At 38.2% G+C, this 27,917-nt stretch overlaps 1 protein-coding gene across 3 annotated transcripts in view; it reads left to right on the forward strand.

The window, feature by feature from the left end:
• Positions 1 to 19,704: 19,704 nt before the first annotated feature.
• The window catches only part of LOC115778559 (receptor-type tyrosine-protein phosphatase C-like), a 42,163-nt gene continuing 33,950 nt past the window's right edge, over positions 19,705 to 27,917 (forward strand). The window contains exons 1-15 of one of the 3 annotated variants that reach the window (XM_030726651.1): positions 19,724 to 19,936; positions 19,988 to 20,200; positions 20,360 to 20,491; positions 20,678 to 20,710; positions 20,956 to 21,216; positions 21,311 to 21,550; positions 21,642 to 21,752; positions 21,956 to 22,093; positions 22,204 to 22,374; positions 22,943 to 23,095; positions 25,212 to 25,420; positions 25,547 to 25,607; positions 25,730 to 25,844; positions 26,054 to 26,085; positions 26,963 to 27,077. In XM_030726651.1, the coding sequence (XP_030582511.1) occupies positions 20,194 to 20,200; positions 20,360 to 20,491; positions 20,678 to 20,710; positions 20,956 to 21,216; positions 21,311 to 21,550; positions 21,642 to 21,752; positions 21,956 to 22,093; positions 22,204 to 22,374; positions 22,943 to 23,095; positions 25,212 to 25,420; positions 25,547 to 25,607; positions 25,730 to 25,844; positions 26,054 to 26,085; positions 26,963 to 27,012 (1,713 nt within the window). In that variant the 5' untranslated portion in view covers positions 19,724 to 19,936; positions 19,988 to 20,193 and the 3' untranslated portion in view covers positions 27,013 to 27,077. Of the gene's footprint in view, positions 20,201 to 20,359; positions 20,492 to 20,677; positions 20,711 to 20,955; positions 21,217 to 21,310; positions 21,551 to 21,641; positions 21,753 to 21,955; positions 22,094 to 22,203; positions 22,375 to 22,942; positions 23,096 to 25,211; positions 25,421 to 25,546; positions 25,608 to 25,729; positions 25,845 to 26,053; positions 26,086 to 26,962; positions 27,078 to 27,917 lie in introns of those variants that run through there. The other 2 variants (XM_030726649.1, XM_030726650.1) reach the window with 2 other exon arrangements.

The raw sequence follows: 27,917 nt of genomic DNA on the forward strand, positions 1-27,917 counted from the left end.
GAAGTGAGTCCCCAGTGGAATGAAAGGCACAAGTATAAAGTGTAGGAAAAGCTAAGCTGGAGAGATTTAGACCAGTGACTAGCAGCTCTGAAAGGTACAGGGTATGGCAACATGTTAATGCTGCTGCAGCTTTACAGGCAAAGTTGACTCAAACCCAGTACTGCTTTCAGAGAACAGAACTTCTGTTCATATTAAAGTCAAACCCTGTACATGTATATGGCTACAAGACATACATACATCTAGTTTAGATGCTAAATTGCAAAGTTACTTGGCCAACGAGCCTGGCAACACTCACTGACTAATTCCACTTAAAGTTTTATACCATCTACATCAAAACAAAAGGGAAAAAAAAAGGTCCAACTGAACACCAGACTTCTGCACAGACAGTAAACAACCACAAATCACTAATTCAAAATAAGCTCAGGCAGGAACAGTCCATGCTGCAGAGTGAGAAAATTCATTAGCCCTGAAACACAAACAGCTATATTCAGACAAACAATGCATGCTACATTTTTTTTTTTCATTTACTGTGTTGACTCACCCACTGCCAATTATAAATCCACTGACCTTCATGGTGGCAATGTGTTCAAAAAAACTTTTCCCACCAGATTTGAGCTGCTTCACCATAGAAAGCTCCACTTATATTTTGGCTAAATGTCCAATTCTCTCGTGTCCGCTGGTGCTCTGACTCTGACTTCTTTTTTTAAGAGCTCTGCCTTTCATCAGGTTCTGTTCTCAGTTCAAATTTAAGTTTAAAAGCTCAAAGCTCCTAATAAAATATCATTATTAATGTGCACAGTCTCCAGGTTGGTCATTTTAAATGATCCTACTATTTTTGGATAAATGTTACTTTGCATGCCAGTCTCTACAGAATGTTGGGGGGAAATATTGCACTTCTCAGGGTGACTGAGACCACCAGTTGCATATAAATAACTGTCACAGGCCTAAGGAGGTATGGGCTACTCATCTCAAATTTCAAGGAAGAAGACCATGCCCAGATTTCCTGTGGCCATTTGGAGTGTAACTGGTTCTAGTATATGTTGAGAGTCATTGGACTAAAAGATTGTATACAAATTACTGAAGTTTAAAACACAGAGATCAAAGATAGAGAAGTCACAGTGACACCAACCTTTGGTTTGTGAACTACAGTTTTGAAAACCTAAATTTGACATTTTGATGCTGTCACAGTCCTGGGTTTTTGGAAGCCAGAATTGATAAGCAACTTGAGTACTAAGTTTCCTCTAATACACTGGTTATGTCATGGACCCTGGGTTTTTTGCCCAAGTCCTCCATCCTCCTTAAGGGTCCCTCAGCCTAGCTCCTCCTCTGGGTCAACCTCCTGAACATCTCTCTGTTTTTCTCTATGACTAAGCTGACCCCAGAACTGCTCCTTTGCCTTGCTCCTGGCCAACCCTACGGACAGGCACACTGCAAAACTCTGTCAGTGGAACTTTCTGTTATGAAAGGCATAAATAACAAACATCCACAGCTGCTTCATTCTCCAACTATTTTGTACATTTTCACCACATTCAGTGATAAGGAACAAATACAAAAGCACCTGCCCCCCTCTTGACTCCACATTTCCATCTGTTTCTCAGTCACGTGGTCCAGCTTCCTGCCTGGCCAACATATGGTTTGTGGATGAGGACTAAGCTTCCCATGACCTACCAGCTACCACTTTCAGGAGGAAGCCATCCAGATCCACACCAAAACTGCTGTAGTCAGCCAGTTCCTCTTCATTGCTGCAGCAAGCAGCCCAGCTCCAGAGTCACATCCCAGCTTCCTAGCCTCTACGCCACCACCTGGCTATTGGAGGTTCTGCTGCCTGGCTGCTGGATGGTCGGCTGTCTGGCAGTTGTGTCAGCTCCATGTCAGGTCCAGCTTTATTAGTGGTGGGATTATGTGCAGAAGATGTGGAGCCAACTGCCGCTGTTCCACCTCTTCCCTCTTCCAAAATGAAGCAGGGCTCCAGTCATTGCTGCTTCTCCCTGCAGTTCAGCTCTACTCTTCCGCCTGGATCTCACCACAATGACACAGGACCCTATCCAGTGCCTGTTTTCCCTGCCTCAGCAGCCAGAGGAGGTGGCTGATCCTGAGCTTCCTGAATCACCTAGTCCTGAGATGCCTGAGACCAAGTCAGCTGAGCTGCCTGTGTCTGAGGGCCCTGTGTCATCTGAGCAACTTGGAACTTCCTAAGCAAGCCAATCCTGAACCTAAGCTGCTTGAATCCCATCACCCCCTGCTCAGCCGCCAAGGGGATTCCACCAGTGCTGGCCATCTGCTCAGCTTCTTCTCATCACCGATTTCCAGGCCGGTCTCCAGAGGGTCCCATGTTGCCCGATCCTGTTCCCCAATCTCCAGAGAGGTAGGCTTCCTGCCTGCCTCTGAGTCTGCATTTAGGTTTTTAATGACAGGTTAGACTGAGGATGAATATAACAGTATGCCCTTGTACACTTCAAGGCTTCAGATGCAAAAGATCTAAGGTCATATGACATGTTTTGTTTTAAATAAGCTTTTATTATCAGGCTCTAAGTGTCATCATTTTAAATGCAGTGAAAAGTTAATTGATCATATTTTGTGGCAAAACCCCCTTTGCCTTATATGTTTTTTTCTCCAGAAACCTGCAAGTTAAGCTCTTTGGACCAGCCATAGGAAATAGTTGTAAAATCACTAAAGAGGCAACTGGAAACATTGATGAACACACAATTCAAAATGAAACACATTGAACAAACTGACAAGCAGCTGATAACTGATAACCAACCAGGACACCACATACACAAAATGTCAGCATATTTTTACTGTTTATTGTTTATTCTGTTTATTTTAAACAGAAGATATTAAACAATACCTAGACAATAAACTGTGCTCAAACTAAAGAAAGATAAATATAGACTATATATTAAAATCATAGACTGTATCAAAATGACAACCCCCACACCCCACCCACAAATAAATAACTATGAATAATTATGCTGTCATGGTAGGCTAAGATGCAACGCAGTGCATGGAGGTGGTGAACAACATTATGATAACAGTCTGAACAAACTGATAAACAGAACTTGACCCTTTTTGGAAGTCATTTGATCTGATTTGCATCTTCTCATTGGTGGTGCTGTGAGCATAGTGGCCTTTGCTGACAAACGGAATCAGCATTTTTTTTTGCCACCAAACCACAATGATTTTTGTGTGCTGCTCGCTGAGAGGGTTTACTTTCTACTGCTATCTCATTTTTTATGGAGGTGGCCTTTGCATTTGAACTCTTCACTTGTAATGATGGAGTAGCTTAGTTACAGAGACCAAAAGTTGGGGTTCTGTGGGGACTGACTAGTTTTAGAGCCACTCTCAAGAGGAGGAGCTGCGATTTTTGGCACTTTTCTTGCTTAATTTCTTCTCTTGCTTCTTGCTTCTCTCTTAAATTGCAGAACTATCTAAATGTGGTCAAGTCACAGTAGTACCTATGTTCTGTGTGTTTTGTGTCAACATGTACAGGATTATCTTCACACTGCAGTGACACACTCAAGTGGCCAGATGGAGTGAGCATCACTTTTAATCTGCACCTGCGTGCATTGGAGCACCTTGATATAATAAGCTGTCTCCAGTGTGTTCACGTGGGCTGTCATCATGAGACTGTGTTTGAGTTTAACCCAAGCAGATCCTCCGCTCCCCTCCTCTGACACAGGAGGCTGCAGCGGGGCTGTCTGCCGTTTAGGACTCGCAAACAAGGTGTGTGTTGAGAGTCGAAGGGTCCTGCTGCTTTGGTGTCTCCTGTCTGCTGTCAGAAAATGCAAAGAGGAGAGATGAAGACAAGACCGGAAAAGACGGAAGGGGACGAGACAAGTAGACAAGGGGGGAAAAAAAGGGGGAAACGCAGGTGGAGAAATGACAGGAACAGAGGTGGAAAAGGAGCAGAAGAAGAAAGAGAAGGGCAAATAGAGAACAAGAAAAGACAAAAAAAGACAGTATCAAAGAAAATACAGCAAATCCTTGGAGAAACAACAAAGGAATGCCAGAAGCATGGAGACAAGACAGCAGAAAAACTAACAATTTTCAATTAGTAAATTAATCTTTTGCTCTATAATATGTTAAATCTTCAACAATTTCCTGGGAGACAAAGATAAAAAGAGGAGAAGACAAACAATCAGAAGACAATGGAAGAAAAAACATCAACAAGGTTAGGGACAAGCAAAGAGGGCAGGATTTAACAGAAACGAGGACAGATCAGAAAGGGACAGGAAAGAGGATGCAACAGGATGAAACAACAAATATGTTGAACACATATGAAAACAAAGAAACACGTATCACACTACAAAGTAAACCCAAAATTATTGGGACAAAAGAAAAAACATAAGCGTACTAGAAAAGACAAAACAAGATAACTCAGACATGATATGAGAAGGCAAAGAAGGACATAAAGTAGGAGCATAAAGAGTGCAAACAAGACACCCAGGAGATGGGACAGGAAAGAAGATGAAAAACTAAAATTAGGACAGAAAGTGACAAGGAAAGAGGAATAATCAAAGTCTGGGGGAGGAAAACATTAAAAGGATAACAGAAAAGAAGACATTTAAGGAAAACATATGACAAAACAGAACTGAAGGGACCTTAACAAGGAAAAGTAGGAAAACCAAATAAGATGGGGAGAGAAGAGGACGAGCTGAGCAGGGAAAAGACAGGATCAGAGGGAGATGAGAGAGGATGCGACAGGAACAAGAAGATAGAATTTTATAATGATGGAAAATGACCACAGAAGACAAAGCCAAAAAAGGACAACACTGAATAAAAATGAAGAAGACATAAGAGCAACAAAGAGAGGAAAGAACATAAAAGAGGATAAAAGAGGATAAGGGAGAGGAGACAGAAGAGGACACAAATGTCCACGGAATACAGCAAAGCAAACCACAAACAGTAAAACAGTTTAAGGCAGTGGCCAGCAACTCGTGTGATGACCTGCCAGCTGACAGTATAACCTCACTGTGCAGCTTCTCTCTGTGAATCCTATAAAAAGTGCTTTTTTATTTTTGTACGTGTGCTCATGTATGTGTTCAAAAAAAAAAAACAGAAAACATTTTGGTTAGCCTACACACACACACACACACACACACACACACACACACACACACACACACACACACACACACACACACACACACACACACAGCTCACCTGGAGGTGGTGGGTGGGAGTGGGAGGATGGTGTCTGTGTTTAGCTGTGGGCCCTGCAGACAGGGCGATCAAAGGCTCCTCAGTCTTTGTCTGCTAACGTTGAATAGACAATAGTAAAGAGGGCTCACTTTGATTTCAGCTCACTTTTATTGATCACAGAAGAGCAGGGATTGAAATATGAGAGACAACCCTGAACTGGATTCTTCTTTAGCTATTGATTATATCCAGAACAGACGGCATTTCACGATGATCCAAGTTTTTATTTTATCCTCCTTTTCTCTCTTTTTTCTTTTTTTTTTTTGAACTATGAAAAAGTGTGTCTGGCTTCTTGCCTGTCTTTCAGGTGCAGCTCATAACACACTGACTACCATTATTTTACCAGACAATGCCTTGTCTTAATTCTCATTTTCTAACTGCTTCTTAAAGTTGACATCCAAAACTTATCTAGGATATGCTGACAGACCCCCCACCCCCCTCCTTCCCTGTGTGCTCTCTCATCCATCCTAACTGCCTTCTCAGCAACCTTTAAACCAGAGTTTTAGCAGGATGTTTTGTTTCCATAACTTCAGAGGTGGTACAGCCAGTACTCAGGAGGAAGGGGACCAAGCACAGGGGGTGGAAGAGCTGGCTGCAGCACAGCAAGCACCGTGGGAACGCAGCGTGGCCAGGTACCACACCCCTCCACCCTCCCTTTTCCCTTTCATAACACACACTCATATGGAACTCTCCTCCCTTGTGTATAGGATTTAAACACATCTCAGCTGTGTTTAAATCACTCCTGAGAAGAAAAGTGCATGCCCTAAATTTGAGACCAGCGATCACTTTATTGTCCCAGTCTCTACTGTTATGAGGTGAGACACAGAACTGCCTGTGAGCTGAGGTTGTGGGCAAGTGTGTGATTTAAATTTTACTTTGTTGGTCAAACAGTTCTAGGAAGTTTGTAATACTCCCGAAGAGAGGAAATATTACAAAATAATGCACGAGTTCAGGGTTTAAACAATTAAAATGTGACATGAGTTTAGAGAGAGCACCTCAATGTCTATGTTTCACCCAGGAAAAGATGTAAGTAACACGAATGCTTCTTGATATCCATTGCTCTTTATCTCATGCAGAGGTAAGGAGCTTGTCCGACTGTGTTCAGCAGACAAAGTTCCTTCATCTTCTAAAGTCACTCTTTAAGGCCTGTTTAAGTTGAGCTGACAGATGTGGTTATTTGGGAACAGCTCATTGGCAAGTTTATGGCCAGAGTGCTTATTTTACTAGGGCTGAGCACATGTGCATGTGACAGTGAGGAAAATCCTTTTGGAAGTCTGGCATACGGTTGAAATATTGGAGACTTAGGAAGACATAAAATCCGCCTGATATTTATCACCAAAAGAAGGGGAAAAAAAAGAAAAGACGGGGGAAAAAAAACGTCTCAGGAAGTTTTGAAGATAAAGTTTGAATTAAGTGGTGTTCATGTAAAAATATAACCTGTTTTTGATTTAGCATGTTGTCAACAGGATGTAAATTTACTCTTTGATTTGCTTCTCTCTTAAATGTTTAAATGATCAGATTTGCATTATGCAAATTCTTCCTTCAGTGTTTGGAAATAGTTTTTAGTGGCTATCATTAGGAGCAGAGTGCTGTTATCTTGCAGACATGTTTTTTCAGAAAAAACACGGATAAGGCATGAAACATTTTAAATCCCTATTACACATGTGATGCTTTGTCATTATTCAGTTATTATTATTGAATACTGTATAAAGATTTTAGGCATTAAAAGTAAACAGAAAACGTATGAAATAAATACGCCAAAAAAGACCTGACATATCAAAGCATGGACCCCTCTAGACCTCTGAAGATGTGCTGTGGTTTCTGCACTGAGATGTTAGCAGCAGATCCTTTAAGTCCTGTAATCTGCATCAGGCATGTTTGGCCAGCACATCCCACAGGTGCTCGATTGGACTGAGATCTGGGGAATTTGGAGGCCAAGTCAACACCTCAAAATTGTTGTGCTCCTGAAATCATTCCTGAACCATTTTTTTGCATCTTGGTGCCAGATGTTCCCCAGGTAAGCGATGCACACGCACACCCGGCCATCCAGGTGAGGTAAAAGAAAACGTGATTCATCTGACCAGGCCACCGTCTTCCATTGTTCACGTGCCCATTGCTGGCGCTTTCAGAGGTAGACTGGGGTCAACATGGGTATCCTGACTGAGCTGCAGCTATGCAGCCCCATATACAACAAACTGCAATGAACTGTGTATCCTGAGACCTTTCTATCAGAAGCAGCATTAACTTTTTTGGCAAGTTGAGCTACAGTAGTTCACCTGTTGTATCAGACCATAAGGACCAGCCTTTGTTCCACATGTGCATCTGTGAGCCTTGGCTGCCTATGACCCTATTGCTGGTTCACCACTGTTCCTTCCTTGGACCACTTTTGACAGATACTGACCACTGCAGACCGGGAACAGCCCATAAGAGCTGCAGTTTTAGAGATGCTCTGACCCAGTTGTCCAACCATTTGGCCCTTGTCAAACTTGCTCAGATCCTCACGCTTGCCCATTTTTCCTGCTTCTAACACATCAACGTGACACACACACACACACTTGTTGTTAGTCCAGCATCTTGGAGAATGTGTCACAGTTCTCCTGTGGACTCCAGATCCCTCTGGGTTTTATGTGATCCCAGAGTGACTCCATGATGTGTTAATCAGGACTCTGTGGAGATCAAACCATCTGTTCCAGAAGTCCTTGTTCATCTTATTGCTGAAGATATATCCTCATATTCTGGTTTTATGCTTACTTTGTTGCTATGGTACACAATAAATTTGGGACTGAGCAGATTCCTCTCTGATGTGTGGCTGACATGAAAAGATACGAAGTGCGAAAAGTGTAAAGAAGTCATCAGTGCTACATATCAGTCTGCATTAGGAAACAACCGCTACTTCCTAATGTAGACACATGTACATACACACACACAGAAGTGCACACACACACACACACAGAAGCGCACACACCCACGCACAGACTGATTTTTACTTCCTATGTGATGCTAGTGAATACCCACTTAGGAAGTTAAAAAATCAGTAGTGTGTGTGTGTGTGTGTGTGTGTGCGTGTTTGGCTAACACACCCCTGGCCACCTGTAAATCGTCCCTCTGAGGATCAGGTTTCTTTTGAACATGTTTAAGATGGCATTTGTTCCCAGTAGTTTACAGTATGTGAAAATACCTCCTCCGGAAGGCTGGACCGAAGCTTCTGAGTAAAATTTTGCTCAGTGGTGTTTTATAAACCTCCTGTAGGCCAGCTGGATGGGTGACGGAGAAGTAGTGTGTGCCTTTTAAGAGCCCCCGACGAGTTTAGTGAGCCACTTGGCTTTTTATTTTGGCTCAGTTCACTCCAGTCTGCTTGTACTTTACTGTGCCCCCTCTGTGCTGGCCTGGTGGTTGCAGATTAAGGACGTGCCGAGCAAAAGTCACTCATTACTCCAGTGTTTGTGTGTGCACGCATGCCTATTATGTGTGGTGTTTACTGTGTGTGTGCGCCTGCCTTCACATATGTTAGTGTGTCAGGAACAGTGCTGATGAGTGACGCCAGTTGCGGCCTGCTGGGTGCAGCTTCCGACTGATAAATGACTGCAGGGACCGTCTTTCTTTACCTCAACTTCATTTTCCCCGGAGAGTAGCCGCTGACAAATAGTCTAACCTGAAAAGCAAGCAGCCCTACAAGACTGGTGTTTCATTCTACATACGAGTTAAACCTGTTTTAAAGTTACTAAAGTTCAAACAATAGCAGCTTTCAAATGATGAACAGGACTGTGCTGCTGTTGCCGCCTGTGTTTGGAGACTGTCCCTGGTGATTTTTCTCTCCCTGCAAACTAATATGTTTGAAGCTCAGGCTGCCATTGCCAAGCATGTGCCACAAGCTATTTCAAATGTGCAAAAAAATATTGATATTCCAGACTTCTAAAAACAAAACAAATGGAGGTGGGGGGTTGGGGTGGATCCAAGTCAATGTCCCCCAGAACAGCAACACATTTCTGCACTCAGTGCTCACCTGCAAAAAAATTATGAGCTATGAGATTATATTTTTTCACATCTTTCTTTAATGTAGACTTAAACACAATGCATACAACACTGGATATAGAGTATCTTAAAAGAATGCTGTCTTTTCAGTCACAGTCTATTTATGTGTGTAAGTCTTCCTCTTTCTGAATTATTATTATAAAACCTGCAAATAACGACCGAAGCTTTTTGCACCAGAAGTGGTTTAACAGTTGTACTTCTGCTATCATCTCTGCTTTGACATATTTCTTAATAGAAATTCTGATAAGACACATTGTGAGATGTATGTGAAAATGAAAAGGTTTGGGACTTCATGGTTAATGTCCTTAATAATACACAGTAATCCAATGGTACATTAAATGCATTTCCTCCAGGTGCACTCAGTGTCCTCACTGGTTTCATGTTATTTTTTTATTTATTTATTCTTTTGTATATTCTTTTTTTTTTTTTTTTAGCCTGTCATGTCTGGTAGATCTTGCAAGCAGAACTGTGATCTGAATGCGTTGTTGTGCCAAACATATTTGCTATTTCAAGATGAGCTCTATAGGTTCTCAATAGGCTCTTCTTGTTGATGTTTTAACCCTTTATTTTATTTATCTGAGTTATTTTTCCACATACTATGTAACAGCCAGAGCTGACAGGCTGAAGAAGAGGTAACAGCCAGAGCTGACAGGCTGAAGAAGAGGACAGGCTATTCTTGAAGACTCTTTGGTTTCTCGTATTTCTAAGGTTTTAAGGCCTTTTAGACCTATTCATATACAATTCTAAATAATTCACTAGTGGAAGTGCAGTAAAAACTTTTCACCACAAGATGGACTTAGGGATACATGGATTTGGGATGTATGACAAACAGCTAAAAACAAAAAAAGTGCATTATTTATTTTTGTTTTTTAGGGTTTTTTCATTCATCATCATCATTACACCTGAAATGCAGAGCAGTTTTTTTTTAAATCAATCCTTATATTTTGAAGCAAAATAATCCCCAGATTTCTCTCTATATATCCCTCTATTTTGAAGCAAAGGTCTCTGTGAGGGTGGAACCACAGATGATGGAAAATACCAAACAACTTGCGTATTAATTCCAGATATTTACTTTTGTTTGTTTTCACTGTGTTCACGGCTCCATGGGAGCAATTTTTACTGTGATGAAACTGAGCAGCAGTCTCTGTGGAGTTCATTACAGGGAGAAAGCCACTGCCCACCCCCACTGCTCCCTGGCCAAGAGGGATTTCGGGGACCCAGAGGGATGGGTTAGTTTAGTGGGTGGGATGGATGGAACCTACAGAATGGAGTGAGGCTGTGGTGGGTGGGAGGGAGGGAGGTAGCAATGGGATGCAAGGAGGAAAGAGACCATAAACACTCTGCTAAGCTAATGACCTCAAGCACAGCATAAATTAAGAGGGTAGCAAAAAAGAAGTGACTTCTGTAGCAAATGGTAGAAATTCATTTCCTTATCCTGTGAGAAAATGTCATTTATAAAAGGTAACTAGGTTGTGCTTTAAAGTACAAGTTTATGATTTAAAGCAAAAGTTGTACAAAAACTGGAAGGACACAAAACAAGACCTTTCTTTTCTGTGTGTCTTGATTTGAATCAAAACACTAACTAGCAGTGCACTAATCATTTGTTTCATAGCTTACATTACTGAGCAAAGTAAATAGATACAATGTTTTATCATAAGGCTACAAGAAACTATAATGACTGTAATGCCACCAGATGCTAATTTCCTTATGTTGCATGTACTGTTTATCCTTTTTGTATATGACAGTTTTCACATCAAATGCGATATACTTCCTGTTACAGTGTTTGCGGTAAGCGCTAAGAATATTAATATTAAGTGGTTTTCTTTTTTCTACCTTCATACTAAGAGGAAATGCAGCAACTTTGAGGTGTGATACTTTTTCTGTGGTCTTCACTCATTTGTGCATATGTGCCTCAACTGCTGAATATGGCAGACCTCTGCAGCGTCAGGGCTCTGCTGCTCTGCGCTGGGATCATTGTTTTAGCCAACTGTGAGTAAATTTTCATTATTTCATTTGTTCTGAAATCAGATCTGATGTGGTAGGAGGAAAACAAACACATTTGATAATGTTGTAATGTGTTTAGTAGTTGAATTATTTTTTGTTAGTGCAAATGGGGAAAATTATTTAAATAAAATAATCAGATTTAATCCTTTTAAACCAAACTTTTCCTGTTTGACAAATCAAGAGGTATAATGCTTGCAAGTGTAAGACAAATGTACTTGATAAAAAGCTAAATAAAAATTGTAAAATTTGTAACAAAAAAAATATGTAGCGCTCGCGCAGATTTTAATTGAACGGTCTGAACTGTAGTTTCTGACTAAAATTAAGAACCGCAGAACTATCAACTTTTATTATGCTTTAAAAAAACATAAACTTTAATGAATAATCTAATAGTACATTAAATACATTTTCTCCTGTAAACTCAATGTCCTCACTGTCTCGTTTTCTCATAGAGGACTTTTTGGGTTTCTCTTATTTTCTGATATTTTTTGTTTCTGACTCAACTTTAGACAACAGCTGGAGAAGCAGCTACTTTTATTATGCTTAATGAAACATAATAAAAATGGCGTTTATATTTAATAAAACAGAAAAAAAATCCCTTTTTGCTTCTTTTCTCTCTTTTTACTTCCCAGTCAAGGGCAAACAAAACACAGAATGCACAGAAGTATTAATAGTAGTTGTGCGTAGGTTAAAAAAAATAATAAAATTAATGCTAAAGATGTGTACATTCACCATTTACCTCTAAGTAATAAGTTTTCTTGCCATTAAAAGATAGTATTTATTTTAGTTGTTGTACATGGCAACAATACATTTAAATTACGTTCAACTATAGCCTTATGTACTATTTAGTGGTATTCACTAAATAATGAATGGCATTTCACGGTGCTGGCATTGTGCATAAATCATATTAACATGTCAATCATCATTTTCTTAAATTCACTGTTGAAGTCTTAAGTATGAAGCTAATAGCTGATAAAAATTTTTTGTCAAATCATTAAAAAATAAGGAAGCTGCGTATCCTCAAATGAAGGTGAAAAAAGACCCATTCACACTGGGTGCAGTTTTTTTTTGTTTGTTTTATCATTGCATTCTTTTTTTAACTTCAATTTTAACCAAGTGCATTTGGTAACAGAGTTTTATTTGGTAATTCATACCTGACTCAAGCTTATTCTGTGCAGGGGCACCGGAGTCCCTTCCAGCTCATAACTAATTCAGAACTAAATTCTAGGTTCTCTATTCTAGCTGTGTACAACGGCTGTACGAAAACAGTAACTTTCTCGATCTTACCTCCTGAAAATGTCAGATTTTGAAGATTTTGTTCTGTTTTTCTTTTTTAAGTTGCACGAATGCTGGATATGTTAGACACATAGAAATATCCTTTATGTAACAAGACATAACAGAAATTGGTTTGAAATTTTAAAAAAAGGGTTATTTAGCACACAGTCAGTAAAATCTTTAAAAGGCTGGAAGTTTCTCATGTAACTTATGGGACTGTGTTAAGATTTTGCTATTTAGTGTGTAGCGTATATATATAAAGAATGGAAACTAGCACTAAGGAGACTTGAGTAATAAGTTGCTCATGTTGCTGTCTAATCTTACTTAAATCTTTCTTCTTTGAGACACCAAATCAGCTGAAACCTCCACAGTATATAAATTTAGTTCATGATCCATTATTATAATAGTGATAGTAATATAAAATAATTGTGTCCAGCACGTTTGTTTTTCTCATAATTTAGAATAAACTAAGTGAGAATTATCCTATCCTCGGCTAGCTCAGGCTCCTTCCCCACCAAGGAGGTTACATTCCATGTCATATTAACCAGTCTCAATGGACGGGGATTGGTCCACCAGGTTCTCTGACCAACACACATTGCACCCAACCCCTACGACGCCTCATGCAGGTGGTAGGCCTACAGGAGGGCAGGCCCATGTCTCCTCTTCAGGCTGCGCCCAGCCCAGTACCATGGGTTAATGCCCAGCCACCAGACACTGCTCTGAACTGAGTATTACATCAGATAAGGTCAGAGAAGTCAGACAGAAACCTTGAGTAAGTGTCATGTGGACAATAGATTAAACAAATAAAACCATTTCTTGAATTTTCCAATTAGGGTGGACAAGGCTCAGCGTCAGGCTTTCAAATTAATTAAAACTCTGTCTGGTTCTTTGATTAATTAATCAGCTGGAGTGGAAGATTGCTGCTACTCCTCCTCCTCGATCTGTACTTTGAGGACTTTGACAGTGTGACTCGGGGTGTTGATTCATTTAAACTAATATATTCATCCTGCTGTAACCAGGTTTCTGTAAAGCAGAATGAATCAATATGTTGATTAATTATTAAATCATTTACTAAAAGGGGCTTAGAGAGACCTAATGTTTAATAATCCACATTTAACTGTATTACTTTTTGGTGCAGTTGAGGGTGCAATACTGTTCTTACTTTGTGAATTTTTATGCTTGAATTGGTTTTTGCTGGTTTTTGGGTTGTTTTTTGGTGGTCTGGGAGCAGGCACCGTCTCTATGGGGTGGGGTTTTAGGAGAAGTAAAGGTTTAAGTTGTCATGATAATGTGCTATTTGCTTGGCGTTTTGTGTTTTTTTTTGTTCTTTGATATTCTGTTTCATGTATTATGTTGTTTTTCCTAGTTTGGTTCTTAGTTTGGACTCCTGGTTTATTGTTTGGTTGTGGATTATTTTGCGTGTCAAGTTGAGCACGGGTTTTGCATTACTATTTTTTTGTGTTTTCCTTTGTCCTTGTGTCAAGTTTGTGTGTCTTAGTCCTGGTCTCTGTGTTTAGTTTAGTTTAGTCCTGTTTTGTTTTGGCATGTCTTTGGTTTTTGTGCTTTAAGTTTAGTTTAGCTTCCTGTGTTTCTCTCCCATCTGTTTCCCATCAGCCCATTAGCTGGTGTGTATACATTGTCTGTGTCAGTTATTTGTCAGGTCATCATTGTCTGTTCCCTGTGTCACTTTGTTCCATGTCTCGCCAAAAAGATTCTATGTTCTGGATTATTTGCCTTCTTTTGCCCTGGAAGGATTTTTGTCCCAGCAATACAAGCCATTTTAGTTTACGCCTGTCCTGTTTTTGGGTCCTAATCTGCCAGTCACACCACCTGACATGGCAGAAGTACTGATTCAATTTCTTTACTCAAGTAAAAATGAAAATGTACAGGCTCTAAAATGTACTCAAAGTAAGAAAGTAAAAAGTAGTAGCCGCTGTGTGCCAGCACAACACAGAGCTTTACTGTAAATGCAAAACAGTTTGGCAAACTACCCTGTTTATCCTACTGCCAACTATTTTCCTCTGAATAACACACAGTATACCTCAGATTGTTTTGCAGGATATGAAAAAACTAGGGGTGGGACTCGATTAAAAAAAATTAATCTAATTAATTAGGAGCTTTGTAATTAATTGCATTTTAATCACATTTAAATATTTAACATGATAAATATTAATTTAAGTTTGGTTGATGGATGGATGAATCAATATACATAAGCTTAAACTTCAAAATTTTGTTTATTTTCCCACCAGTCTACTACACAGACAACGAAGGGCAGAAGTTCTCCTGTGATACGCAAACTCCTGAAATTAAAGTTAAGCACCATAACTGGATAGTTTTATTCAACATTAATGTCTCACTTAATATAGTTGGAAATTAATCATTTGCTCAGCTGTATTCCTTGATGTTGAAATGTGTTATGCTTGTTTTAACAGCTTATTTTGAATTAAAGACTTAAAATTAAACCACAAAAAGGAGCAAAAGTTCGTTCTCCATTTAACAGCTGCTTTTACACAGCTGTGCTTCACACTCACGGTTGCTAGGCGACATGAGCTACGCAGAAGTGAGGGCAGGTGACGCTGATATGAAGGCTAGCCGCTCACTTCTGGCCTTTGTGGTCTTCGTGGGCTGCAAAGGATGCGGCCCCTGAATTTTTGACATCGTGCGTAGATATAATCGGTATGCCTGGAACTCGTGCACTGAGAAACGTTCCACGGTGCGTTAAAATTTTTAATTCGTTATTTTCCCCGTAATTAATTAATCGAAATTAACGCGTTAAAGTCCCACCCCTAGAAAAAACATAACTTCACATCATAAACAGATACAATATGTGATTTAAAAATGTGGCCTTTACGTGATAGCTTTAAATTTACAGTGTATCAAATGTCACTGAGCAGTCCTCACATTTAAATATAACCTCTCGTCTTCCTCTCCTGTCCTCTTTCTGACATCTTTCTCCATCTCGCACTCTTTTCTCTCCCTGGGCCATACAGCAGCTATACCTTCAACAAGCAGACACACTGGGTGACAGTTTGTGTGTTTGCTGAGCAGTTGGAAAAGTACTGTGACCGCAGTTTACAGACATCTGCGTCACGGCCCACTTTATCTCCTGAATATAGCGCTATAAATGACACCTAAATAATCTGGTTTTCCTCTGCCATCTCTTTGTAGGTAATAAGCCCCGGTGATGGGTAGACTGATAAGACTGACTTTTATGTGTTACTGTTCCTCCATTTAGGCTGAAACCAGTTTGGTGCACAGTGGTATGTAATAACTTCCCTCAGATGCTTTTAACCTAAAGTAACAAGGAAAATTTAAGTGTGAGTAGGAAGTACAGATATTTGTGTACAAAGTTAGGAAGTAAAAGAAAAAAGTTTTCAGAAAAATAGATACTCAAGTACAGATACCCAAAAATTCTACTTAAGTACAGTAATGAAGTATTTGTACTTTCTTCCTTCCCACCACTGTTCCTGGGTGAGGGGTTTTAGGCATGTCCTACCAAGAGGAAGCCCTGGGTTAGGCCCAGGACTGCTGCCTCCATGATCCAAACCTGGACAGAAAATCGATAGATGGATAGAACTATATGATATTAAAACTTAAGATCTTCCCATTCTGTCAGCCAATACCCTGTCACCTTCTCACCTCCACACACCACAGCAGCAGCTCCTCAACAGCTACTCCCACAACCACAGTCATCTCTGCTGTCCTCAAACCTTCACTCATTTTCTGCCAACCAAATTCCTATTTCAGGCAACTGTGTCAGCTATCACGGCAAGTATCACATTCACCGGGTACTCCCACAACTACAGTCAACTCACATACCCACAAGCCTTCACTCACCATCTCACACCTCCTCCCAACCAAAACAACTCATTTCAGGCAACCCATTTCAATTACCATGTCTGATAATGCATTAGGCCTCTGTGTATATTTTATGGGCTGCATCAGTGTCACATTTAGCATGACAAAACCCAAAAATGTTAGTTAAGTATCATGCGGGTAAGACTGTTTGTCATGTGTTATGGAATGTATACATAAAAATGGATACTCCAACACCAGAATTATTTAACAAAAGGCAAATTTCATTCAGGCATAGCAGAAGTCCAAAAAGGCAGCATAAACCAAAGTCCATAAATATAAAGAGAAGTCACACTGGAGATGATAACAGGAACACAGTATAAGAATAACAGACATCACAGATACACACAAGTTGATTAGGAGAATAGAGAACAGGTGGCCAAACAAACAGATGCAACAAATCAAGGAAAAAAAGATAAAGATAGTAAAACTAAACATAAAGCACAAGAGACACAATACACTGCTCAAAAAAATAAAGGGAACACTTAAACAACACAATATAACTCCAGGTAAATCAAACTTCTGTGAAATCAAACTTCCACTTAGGAAGCAACACTGATTGACAATCAATTTCACATGCTGTTGTGCAAATGGAATAGACAACAGGTGGAAATTATTGGAAATTAGCAAGACACTCAATAAAGGAATGGTTCTGCAGGTGGGGACCACAAACTGCTTCTCAGTACCTATGCTTTCTGGCTGATGTTTTGGTCACTTTTGAATGTTGATGGTGCTTTCACACTTGTGGTAGTATGAGACGGACGCTACAACCCACACAAGTGGCTCAGGTAGTGCAGCTCATCCAGGATGGCACATCAGTGCGAGCTGTGGCAAGAAGGTTTGCTGTGTCTGTCAGCGTAGTGTCCAGAGGCTGGAGGCGCTACCAGGAGTCAGGCCAGTACACCAGGAGACGTGGAGGAGGCCGTAGGAGGGCAACAACCCAGCAGCAGGACCACTACCTCTGCCTTTGTGCAAGGAGGAACAGGAGGAGCACTGCCAGAGCCCTGCAAAATGACCTCCAGCAGGCCACAAATGTGCACGTGTCTGCACAAACGGTTAGAAACCGACTCCATGAGGATGGTATGAGGGCCCGAAGTCCACAGATGGGGGTTGTGCTCACAGCCCATTGGTCCATTGGTTAATAAATTTGATTTCCACTGATGATTTTCGTGTGATTTTATTGTCAGCACATGCAACTTTGTATAGAACAAAGTGTTCAATGAGACTATTTCATTCATTCAGATCTAGGATGTGTAATTTGAGTGTTCCCTTTATTTTTTTGAGCAGTGTACTACCAAAATAAAACAGGAAGTAACAAAATGAGGGAACACCTACCACAAGAAACGGAAATTTGACAATAAGATGTGGAACACAGGGGAGACGTGAGAACTGAAACAAGGAATAGAATACAAATAAACTATAACCATAAACTAGAACTAAGATGAGCTCAGAGTATAAATAAAAGGGGCCCAACCATATACCAAATATCTTGTAAAAGTAAAAAACTGTATGAACAATAACAAAATAAGAGTCAAATAGAAAATATTAAGTAAAAGTTGAAAGTTCAAACTTAAAACGCTGGAACTATTACACCATTGGGATCCACTCCATCCAGTAGCCTACCAGACTCTCAAAAAACTCTCAAAACTCAGCCTCACCTGCAGGCAGACAGGCCAACACTACAGCAGCATCTGCTAAAGGTTTAAAGGTTCTCTCTATTTCAGATTTTCAATCGATTTTATTTATTTTATGAATGTTTTTTGTAATAAATACATTTGAAGTAAATGAATTCTTGTAATTATGGCTATAATGACAAACACCAAAATTTGTTTTTTGTTTTTTTATTCTTTGTAATATCAAAAATAAAATACAGACTGAAAAATAAAATTCTACTAAAATTATGAAAAAATAACTCCATATATGATAAATGTGATTCCTGATATATATATATATATATATATATATATATATATATATATGAGAGAGAGAAAGAGAGAGATAGTAATATAAGTGTGGCTCTTTGTCCTTGTCCACACAATGTCAGATAAAAAAATATCTTTTCTCTTTTCACCTGATTATGTTTCACCCTGTTGTATTGATCAGATGGAGCTCATGCTTAAAAATACTTAGAAATAACTGTTTGTTGTTGTTTTTTACATGTACAATAAATCCTTTAATGACAATAACACTGATTTACACATTTTTTCTGTTGTAATTACAGGTAATGATGTCTCAAGTGAGTACCAATATATTTTGTCATGATATTCTCTTTAAATAATTTACTTCTTATCAGGTATCAGAATGTTTCGTCCCAGTTGTCCCACTCACCACTCCCTCAGCCTCTTCATAGCACAAAAGCTTCACTTATCCAAGATTTTTATGAAATGAGCACAGCCTTTATAGGGAAACTTATTCTGAAATCCTCTTACTTAAACTGACTGACAGTGGCTTCCATTTAAATAACATGACTCAACCAAAAGTTTAACAGCAAACACCAAAAACAAAAACTAGTTAAGTTTCTGCAGGATGTGTAAAATTTCTTGTTGTTTGTGTTCATTTCACCATAAGTTTGATGGGCCAAAGATTCATGAAATTCTAATTTTCATACAGTGACTATTTTACATTACTGATTTCCCATCAGGAAGTGGTAATCAAAGACTGCACACTAACAAATTTTTTCCATTTATTTATTTCTTGCCTGCTTTTAAGGTGAGCTAAATCAAATTAAGTTGCTACACAACTTGAGCTATATACTATGACTCTGGGGATAGACCCTTAGCAGTGTGGGTAGAAGGTTTATTCATATTATGCTTGCTTTTATTACTTTTATTATACTTAATTATACAGATATAGTTATATGTAATAATCCAAAGTTTGTTCACACAATGAAATGTATTTATGTTTTGAGTTCCTGTCTAATATGGCCTGGAGTCCCTGCACACTGAGTCTGACTTTACACTAAAACCAGATTTTTTTCTGTTCTCATGCATTATATAATAACTGTCAAAAGTTATTCTCATCATCATCATCATTTGTTTTGGTTTTTTTGCTTGTTTTTTAGTTTGTATTTCAAGTCAATGATTCTTTTGTATCTTTACTATATTTATAATAAGTTTTGGGCTATTGGAATAATATTATACCAATGATAATAGGCCACTGGTATAATATCAGTTAGTCAATCTTGAACAAATGTGTCGATGTAATGAGGAGAAGGACAGATAAGTATGATGGCATTTTTATGCAGAGAGGAATGAAGGTGGTACACAAAGCATATTTTACAGTTGAAGAAACAAATATTTTGATGTCATGTTTATTTCTCTTTCTTGGATAGAAAATGTTTCAACCGCCTCACCTCCACGCATGGCCACAAATTTTATAACAAGTCAACCACCCTCGCCCTCACCTGCACGCAAGGATCAAAATCCAGTAACAAGTCAACCACCCTCGCCCTCACCTGCACGCAAGGATCAAAATCCAGTAACAAGTCAACCACCCTCGCCCTCACCTGCACGCAAGGATCAAAATCCTGTAACAAGTCAACCACCCTCGCCCTCACCTGCACGCAAGGATCAAAATCCTGTAACAAGTCAACCACTCTCGCCCTCACCTACACGCATGGATCAAAATTCTGTCGAAAAAAGCCAGTCAGCCTCATCCTCGCCTTCAGTCTCCATAGCATCTGCTATTGTCACAGCAGTGACAGCATCTGCTTCATCAGCAGCTACTACCAAAATCACAGACGTATCAGCTACCCTCAATTCTTCAGCTAGTTTGAAAAATCACACCTCCTTCCAATCAAACTCTTCCTTTCAAGCAGCCAATTCAACTATCATGTCTGGTAATGTATTCAGACTCAGTTTGACTTTTGCATTAGTTCTTGTTTTTAGCCATATTTTTAGTCAAAGGTCTAAATTGTTAGTTAAGCAGCATTTAAGGTAAGACTGCTGGCAGTCAGCTTTTTCTGCCTGAAGCTGACCTCAGACATGCTCTCCAACAGCAACTGATTCTGCAAACACCTCATCCTCATCCAATTCATCCAGCACCCATCCAGGCTCTCAGAGCCTCACACCCTCTCACAACCAGACCTCACATCCAGGCACCAACACCACAGTGTCAACGACCACCAAAGGTTGGAAGTGTGTTTTTTATTATACAGGACTTTGATAAGATTGTTAAATTCACACAAGTATAGACAAAGATCACCAGCACTGCAGAGGTATAAGTACTAGTAAGGTGCTTTGCAGTATTCTAATACTAATGTTGCATAATCATATACTAATGATTTGTTTTATTCTTTTCTGATCTCATCATTTAGCCACCAAAGCACCAGATTCTGAGCCTCCACAGTGTGAGTATCAGTTTAAAAGATCATTTTCATTCAGTGTTTTCAAACACTAATGTTGGTGTCCAGCGTTTCTCTCTGACTTTATGATGAATTCAGTAAAAGTATATTTTTACAGCGAGTATAAAGAATGTATTTTATCTTCACTGTGCACTGGACCATGGTCAATATCTGCATGAAGAAATCATATGAGATTAAAAATGTAATAAACTGATTTAAATTGACAAAAAAACATTTTGTTGGTTTTGCAGGTTCTTACAATGTCACAAAGCACAGGTCTGTCTTGAAGTTTGAAGTAAATCGTCCCGGTAACTACAACATAAATGTTTTTGAAGGCCGACCGAAGACTGTAGAGAAAATCCAAGTTCATAACTCGACTCAAAACTCAGTATGGAAAACTGAACCCCTGAAGCCCTGTACTGAATACAGCCATAATGTTTCCTTTATCGGAGCTGATGGCAAAGAAATATTCTGTAACTCTCAGGCAAATAAAACTAAAACAGATAAAATGAGTGAGTACAAATAATTAATATTTTAGTGTTTTTAAATCTTTCTGTGAGACTTTTTATAAAACTGACACATTTGTGCATCACTTGTGTATTTTAGGTAAAGGTGACGTTAAAGAAAAATACTGCATCCCTGAACATGTTTGTTATGAAAGTGATTGGGACCTCAGCTCTTCAATATCAACACCAGATAACCTTCCAGTTAAACGATGCAGCAATGACAGCAAAACATTCTGTGTCAGACCTGCGAACAAGAACATCTGCTCAGATTTGACCATAACTTTCACTTCAGGAGCCTGTGTGAATTCTTCCTTTAACTTCACCAAAAGCATCAGTGTTGGTACGTACCTCTGCTTTGAAATTCATAACCTTTAGATCTAATTTAATCATGTTTTATGTTTGTTCCTTTTTTTTCATTTTTTTTTCTACAGATTTCTTAAATTCTAATGAAATACAGCAGAATAAATCCCCTGGACTTCCTGCAAAAATAGAAACAGACATACCAAAGTGTAAAAATCTCTCAGTTAGTTACACCTGTTCAGGTAAGTGCAAGGTCGGAGTGTCAGCTGCATTATAAGAAGATTTGCTCTGAACGGTCTTTTAGTGTAAGAGGAGTGAGTGCTTTGTGTTCTCTGTGAATCTGTTCAGATTTTTTCCTTTGAATGAGTTCATATTTGAATCTAAAACCAAAAGATAACTTCCTCATATGCTCTGAGCTACATGTATATCATTTTTGTCTCCTCAGAAAAAGGTAAACCTGATGATGTGAAGCAACTGTCTGAGCTGGAGCCCTTCACAGACTACAACTGTACTGGTCGGATCTCAGACAACAACAACACCACAAATAAGACAACTCCACCCATCCACTTCAGGGTTGATTGTGGTCTGTTGATATTTCCTTTACCTCAGTGAAACTTTTTTCTCACAGTTTAGAGTGAAGCAAATGAAAAGTTACTGTATTCATTGTTATTGATGTTTACTGTGTTCCAACAGATCTTACAATAAACAACATAATGAACATTACAACCAACAATTCCATTGAGCTGAGCTGGAAAACAACCAGTAAGAACTGCAAAGAACCCAAACTTGAGAAGCTTTCTTATGACTGCATTTGTCAGAAAAATGGTCATAAACAAGGTCAGACACAAGGTCAGCCACTTAAAGGTAAGTGAAACAGTTCAGTTACTGTACTTCTGTGTTTAGTTTACAGTTTTTATTTTCAGGATGAAATCTCTACAATTCCTAACTAATCTGTAAATAACAGAACAAATACAAATTCATATAATGATGTACACTGATATTAAAATAAACAGCAAATATAAACAGAACAAACATTGAAATGTCAGAGTCTGGTGAACATTTTCCCACAGAAGAAACTCTGATCTGTCTGAAGTGAAAATCTTCTGTTTGAGATGAGAAGCTGATTTGAAACAGTTCCCTTCATAAAGAGTAACATAAGCAGTTTCTTGGTCTGCTGGCTGTGCAGTACGTACATAGTTTATACTGTAAGCCTGTAGAGTGAGAATCAGTGCTTTACAGCAGCAGTAACACACACTGTAGGTGATTATCGTGCATAAGTTCTTGTCAGTTTATGGGTCACTTGATGAACAGAACAACCACCTGATGAATGTTTGTGAAACTTTAACTTCAGATTCAGTCACTGGAAGTTTCTTAAGATGGTGATGTTGATTTAATCAGACTCCACAAACAGCTGATGGAAATTATGTTACAGTTACAGGCACAAAACTATCACCTGAAGGAGGAACATGTAGGATTACTGGACTGGATCCATATAAAAGTTATACCTGTCAGGTCCAACCCAAATACAACAACGAGATTCGCGATGCTACTGGAACTAAAGTTCAACTGGAAACTAAGATTGGAAGTAAGTAATCAAACATTAATTACATTACCCACTTACATAATATAAAATGCCTACCTTTTATTTATTAATATGAAACAATGTTCTGCTTTTATTTATCCACATAACCTGACAGATGTAAATGTTGATATCTTTCTCAAATATCAAATATCTGTGCCAGCATTTTGGTGGCAAACTGAATTATGAACCATGTGGTTATGATCTAACATTAACATAGTAAGTGTTATGAATTGCTAAGTTAAGATGTCTTTATTAGTATGAACATATATTTACATATATAAATGATGTAAATTACAAGATTCTTTTTATCCTGTTCTATCAGAAACTGTTTTATCGATCACTCTCTCCAATGAGCAATGACTGATTATTAAAACAGTTCTCTCATCATTAGAGAAAGGAAATATTTAAAAATACCAGAATCATAGTAATTATTCTAGTAATTATTCAGTGAGTTGTGTAACTCACTGACTCAAAAACTGCACAGAGTAAAACAACTCTACTGAAAAAAACAGTCCATCAATATCTGGTGCGTTCCAGAATAAGTCTCTCAACTCTGATTTCCCACTCGGAAAGTCGGAGCAGCCCCACCATCGCCAAGTTAACAATCAAAGATGGTGGCAGTAAATGGAAAAAGCAGTAAAACTGTAAAACTTGTGATCTGTGCTGCTGCTGTTGTGTATCTATGACTCACTAAATGAGCCATACACAGAGCACAGATCAGGATCTGCTTCCATGAAGTTTTATGCTGTGTTGGTGGTTCTGATGTTACTGCAGGAACTCACAACGCAGGAAACATAGAGTCCAATCTCAGAGAGAGGAGCTGATGGTTCACATGTGAAATGTAGTTAAGTAAAAAAGAGAAAAGGGAAACTCAAACTACACTTTTCATAATTTTATTTAAATTAAGTAATTTATTTGAAGACAGCTTTTTCAAAAGTTCTTTGTAAATTTCTGAATGCAGACCTCATAACCTCTGCCAAGGACGTCATGTTTTTAGTAGGTTTTCCATGTCATTCTCTCTGTAAACATGATAACTCAAAGAGTTTTGAATGAATTCTGATAAAACTTTGTAGGGCTGCAGAGTGGGGTCATGTTAACATAAAAAATTTGCCTTACATCCACCGAGGTCTTCAAAGTCAACTTCATGATTTATTGTCCAAAATTGACAAGAAGCCTTCTAACTTAGAAACTATGATTCTTAAGTGTGGTGTGTATTGTCAACATATAGAAAGTAAAGATTTAAACTATCATGCTACATTTGACCTCTGACCTCACTTTTACATTTCACTTCTGCCTTTTTTTCAAGTTGACCCCAAAATGTGTGATATCTTTAAAGAAGGTATCATCAAGACTGCCCAGAGAGTGGACTTGGTGGAGGTTTCCACTCTGAGTGTTATTTTATTATTAGACCCTCCAGGTCACTGTGAACAGTATTGAAATACTATTGATTTGCCCCTTCTTTCTTTGACAGCCAGTTGTTGACTGTATACAGACACTGATACAACTGTTAGATTCCTTCAAACTATATTGTATTGCATTATCATGCATGTGAAACTTTATGATATTTTGGACCTTTGAGGAAATTTTCTCTAACTGGACTTCCTTAAACTTTAATTGCTGCTTTATTTCTGCAGTTATTTCCTACTTGTAATTTTCAGAAAATTAATTAATTAAAAATGTCTTGACTGAAATAAAACTAATATAATATTACATTAAGCACTAACTCTCCAGCAGAGTAGAAGATAAAATAAAATATGTCTGCTTATCATTTTCTGTCTCATAATTTATTTTATTTTCTGCTTTCACACACTTTGATTTTTCTTTCATTTAGATATGTGTTAATAACATCAAAATTGCAGGTCAGCAGCATGAAAACAAAGCACAATTTATAACATCAAATAAATTAAATACAAGTTTGAATTTATAATAAACAAATTGAAAACATCAAAAGTAGCCACCTTTATTTTTTGTTTTTAGCATTTTTTAACTGTATTTGTGTTACTACTGATGTTCATGACAACCAGTACAACATAGCATTAAAACCGCTGTCATAACAAATTAACTTAACTTCAAGTGTTTTATTTTTTAAATATGCTTTTTTTTTTTAATTCTGTTGCAGGACCTGGAATTGTCAGGGATCTGACATTGACTGTTCAGGATCATAATACAATTAGAGTAACCTGGGTCAAACCACAAACTTTAAATGGACCTGAGGTGAAATACAGAGTACATTTGTATAAAGCTGGTGATAAACCACAGGAAAAGGAGACCTGGGAGACAAATTATGTGTTTACAGATCTGAGCTACTCTACGACCTACAATGTCAAGGTTTGTATAATCCTACTTTTTGGTTTTATTAAATATTATTGTACTTAATTAGTGATATATTATTTTGTCTAACACCTACTGTTTGAATATTTTAATTCCTAATGAACTGATGTTCTGTCTTTAAAGGTGGTTGCTTTCAATCAACGCTTTGAGAGCCCCCCCACAACAAAAAAAGCTGATACTCTCTGTATGTTCTATTTTAATTCATGACACATTTTTCTCAGATGAATCCTCTCTCACATTTTATACACACATATTTCTAAAAATTTTATCTGTTTCATAAATGTAATTTTCAATATTATTTCACAGACAATGACAAAGCTGTTATTGGGTTTCTGGTCTTCCTCATCCTCGTCATCGCTTTTGTGGCTTTGTTTTTCATCGCCTACAAGATCTACATTAAGAAGCTCAGAAAGTCCAGAAAGTAAAGTCCATGCATCTTTTTTTCATCATTATTCTGTCACTTTGTTCTTAATTTATTATTACCAATAAAGTCATGTGTCACAATTTAATTCAAATTTACTGTAGAGGAGAGGTACTTATGGTGATGATTTCAGTTCTTTACATAATCAAAAATGTCCATTGTTCCATATTATAAAGATAATCCTTTAAAACAAATCTTTTTTTCCACAGTGATGTGAATGAAGATATGGCACTTGAAGCAAGTGAGTAGACTTCACATTGCTTAACACAGCTATTACCATCAACTACAAATATTATAGTAGCTTCTGCTGAAGCTACTTTCAGCTGCTCCTTTGCCATAAGGGGTCGCCACAGCAGGTCGCTCCACATGTTTGATTTGGCAGTTTTACATCGGATGCCCTTCCTGACACAACCCTAAAGGGGATTTGTGTGTCCAGCTGGAACTGAACCAGCGACCTTTTGCTTACTTGTCAATAAAATTCTAAACTATGGAGCTACTAATTTTAAAATAACCAATGTTCAGGTTGGACCCAGAAAGCAGACCCAGACAACCAACGATCGTATTAAAAGGTTTATACAACATATGAGGAAAAATATTGACCAATTTAGACTGTGTGGGGTTAAGCTGCTATGTGAGGATAACTGGAGTGTCTGCAGAGAGAGTACTAAATACTGTAGATGCAACCAGAGTTGTTTATAGGATTTTTAAAAATAATTTTATTTTAATTTTGTCATGAATTTAAGTCCAGTTTCCTTTCAGTTATTTTCCAGAGTTGCTTTATTTCAGTTTTTTTTATCATTTGAAAATGTTTAGTTACAGTTTTTTTTAAGTGTTTTTGTCTTTTTGATTATTACATGTTGGGTATTTGACAGAGGTAAGATTTAGGAAAAAGAAGAGTGATTACAATAAAAACACAAGACTTTGTCAAGGCAGCTGACTCACAGCCCTGTAGCCTTCCCAAGATTTAATGAACATTTGCACCAAAGACTCATCAGGTTGGTGGTGACAAAGGCTAAAATTAAGGACATTTTTAATATATTTTTCTAATGTCCTTTTAATTAGTTTCGTAAATTCAGAAAATTATTTTAACTATTCTTACTTCCTGTTTCTTGTCATAGTTTATGTGAATGCACGACCTCCTGGATGGCGTCATAAAGAAGCTCGCTGATCAAGAAAGGCATCACGGAGCAACCAACTAAATCACCATTAACGCTTTATGTTAAGCTGTGCTTAGTCTTAACATTTTTATGCAAAAACATCAACTCTGCAAAAAAATATTTTGCTTTTCAAGATTTAATTTGGCAATTTTGCATCTGATTTACTATGAAACAATGTTATTAATTGTTTAAAGCCTGTAATGCCAGGAAATATGTGACAGTATCAGCGACTCTATGGGATACAGTTAATACATTTAAGACCATTCAAGAACCAGTGAATACAGTCTGTACTTTCTGGTATGAAAAGAGAGTGATCAAATTGGATGAAAGATGAACAAACATTTGTAGATCTCAAAGGAGGTTAAACAGAAATTTATACTTTTCTACATATCTTAGCAGTCTAGTTATTTATTGATATATGGTTAATTTTTTCACACATTTGTAAGCTATATATGTGCTGAAAATGTAAATACAGCTGTATGTACAATGAATTTTTAGAGACTGACTAATAAAATCATAAAAAAGAAAGGTGTGTGCTTTATATGGTAGCAGATTTCCTGTTCCTGAAAACACAGCGGAAATGAAGCTTGCTACCGTGTGTATACACCCTGTGCTTATCCCTATCCTATCATTCAGTAGCCACTCTTCACCAAGCCCAGCTGTGCAGTGGGGCAACCTGCTGTTGTAGCTCCTTCAGGGAGCTACAACAGCAGACAAGTTATGTTACAGACATAACTGTTCATTCCCTTTCACTTCATTCACTCAATACAACACATTGTATGGTACATATACAGGGGTTGGACAATGAAACTGAAACACCTGGTTTTAGACCACAATAATTTATTAGTATGGTGTAGGGCCTCCTTTTGCGGCCAATACAGCGTCAATTCTTCTTGGGAATGACATATACAAGTCC

This window comes from Archocentrus centrarchus, chromosome 4 (assembly GCF_007364275.1).
Source record: "Archocentrus centrarchus isolate MPI-CPG fArcCen1 chromosome 4, fArcCen1, whole genome shotgun sequence".
Classification (NCBI taxonomy): Eukaryota; Metazoa; Chordata; class Actinopteri; order Cichliformes; family Cichlidae; genus Archocentrus; species Archocentrus centrarchus.